A 1513-nucleotide genomic window follows, 5' to 3' on the forward strand; every position below is an offset into this window, starting at 1 on the left:
GAATAATAAATTCATTAATATCTTTATTTTCAATATTCTTTTCATTGATTATTTCTAGAGTATCTGGTATTTTAATACTAACTAACACTGGTTCATTCATAAATATTCTTTCTTCACTAATAAATTGTAGATTTTCTATATTAATTGATTTTAATGACTCACATCCATAAAAACAACTATTTTCTATTTTACTAATTGATGATGGTATATTAATTGTTGTTAATGATGAACAATTACCAAAACAACAATTTCCTATTTTACTTATTGATGATGGTATATTAATTGATGTTAATGAATAACAATCTCTAAAACATGCATCTCCTATTTCATTAATTGATGATGGTATATTAATTGTTGTTAATGATGTACATCTATTAAAACAAAAATGTCCTATTTTACTAATTGATGTTGGTATATTAATTGTTGTCAATGAATCACAGTATCTAAAACAATTACACCTAAGTGATTTAACTTCTGGTGGTATTGTATTTCCATATTTATTTCTATCTTCTTTTGTATATTCTATATTTTTACATGAATTTCCTGCTTCTTTCTCTTTTAAATATGTTGAATAATTTACTAAATACCATATTACTTGTTTAAATATTCTTCCATCATTAAATATTTTATCATATTTATTATAAATATGAAATGTTTCAATATTAGGAAACAATTTTCTTGAATATTCATTTAAAGGAATTGGATTAAAATGAAATCGTTCAATATTTCCTTGAAATCTTTTAACTCCTATTTCTAAATTAATAAAATCATTAATATCATTAAAATACATTGATGTTATCATTATTTCATTATATCCTAATCTCATTATTGTTTTATTATTTATTAGTTGTTTTTATTAGTTCTTTTATTTTTATATTTTAATTTCTTCTTTTTTATTCTTTATCATCATTCTATTTTTATTAATTGATGTTTATTATGAAAAACATTAAATAATAAGAAATAAAATAAAATGTTATTTATTTTTATTTTTAATAAATTATAATTATTAAATATTTCATTTTGTTGTTATTTTATTCATTATTAGATGTCCTTTTATCAATGCAGAATATACAACAAATTTTGTTGCCATGCCTATTGAGTAATACCATAGAGTCTTGTAAAGAAAATCAAACAACAAACAGGTATTCAGGTTCAAAGAAAAGAAAGGACTTCAATAGCAATAAAATGCATAATAATTATGATAAAAGAAATAACAAGAGAAAAGTGAATAGAAAAAGAAGAATACAAATAAAAACAAATAAGAAACAAAGTAAATATAATGATAATAAACATTATACAAACAAGAAACCTAAATTATTAACAACAAAATAAAATTAAAATGAAAATTAAAAGAATAACAAGAAAATGGGAGAAAGGAGAATACAGAATTACTTAAAAAGTATGAAGGTAAAGAAATGTATAATATTCTCCAAGAAGTATATTCAATAAGAAAGAAGAAAACACTAGAGAAAAACAAAGAAGAAATCAAAGATAAAACAAAAGATTGGAAAAG

The 1513-nt window shown here is 20.5% G+C and overlaps 1 protein-coding gene across 1 annotated transcript, besides 5 other annotated features; it reads right to left on the minus strand.

The window, feature by feature from the left end:
• EDI_315200 (uncharacterized protein) lies at positions 1 to 826 on the minus strand (the record flags this gene model as incomplete). The annotated part of the gene is made up of 1 exon (XM_001736923.1): positions 1 to 826. A coding segment is annotated over one exon (826 nt), but the record flags the coding sequence as incomplete, so codon positions are not given.
• Positions 617 to 648: a sequence feature (AT_rich).
• Positions 758 to 923: a microsatellite.
• Positions 802 to 936: a microsatellite.
• Positions 937 to 945: 9 nt separating this feature from the next.
• Positions 946 to 1016: a sequence feature (AT_rich).
• Positions 1017 to 1048: 32 nt separating this feature from the next.
• Positions 1049 to 1513: part of a repeat region that runs on past the window's edge.

Source organism: Entamoeba dispar, genomic scaffold (genome assembly GCF_000209125.1).
Source record: "Entamoeba dispar SAW760 scf_1105229460171 genomic scaffold, whole genome shotgun sequence".
Taxonomy (NCBI): Eukaryota; Evosea; order Mastigamoebida; family Endamoebidae; genus Entamoeba; species Entamoeba dispar.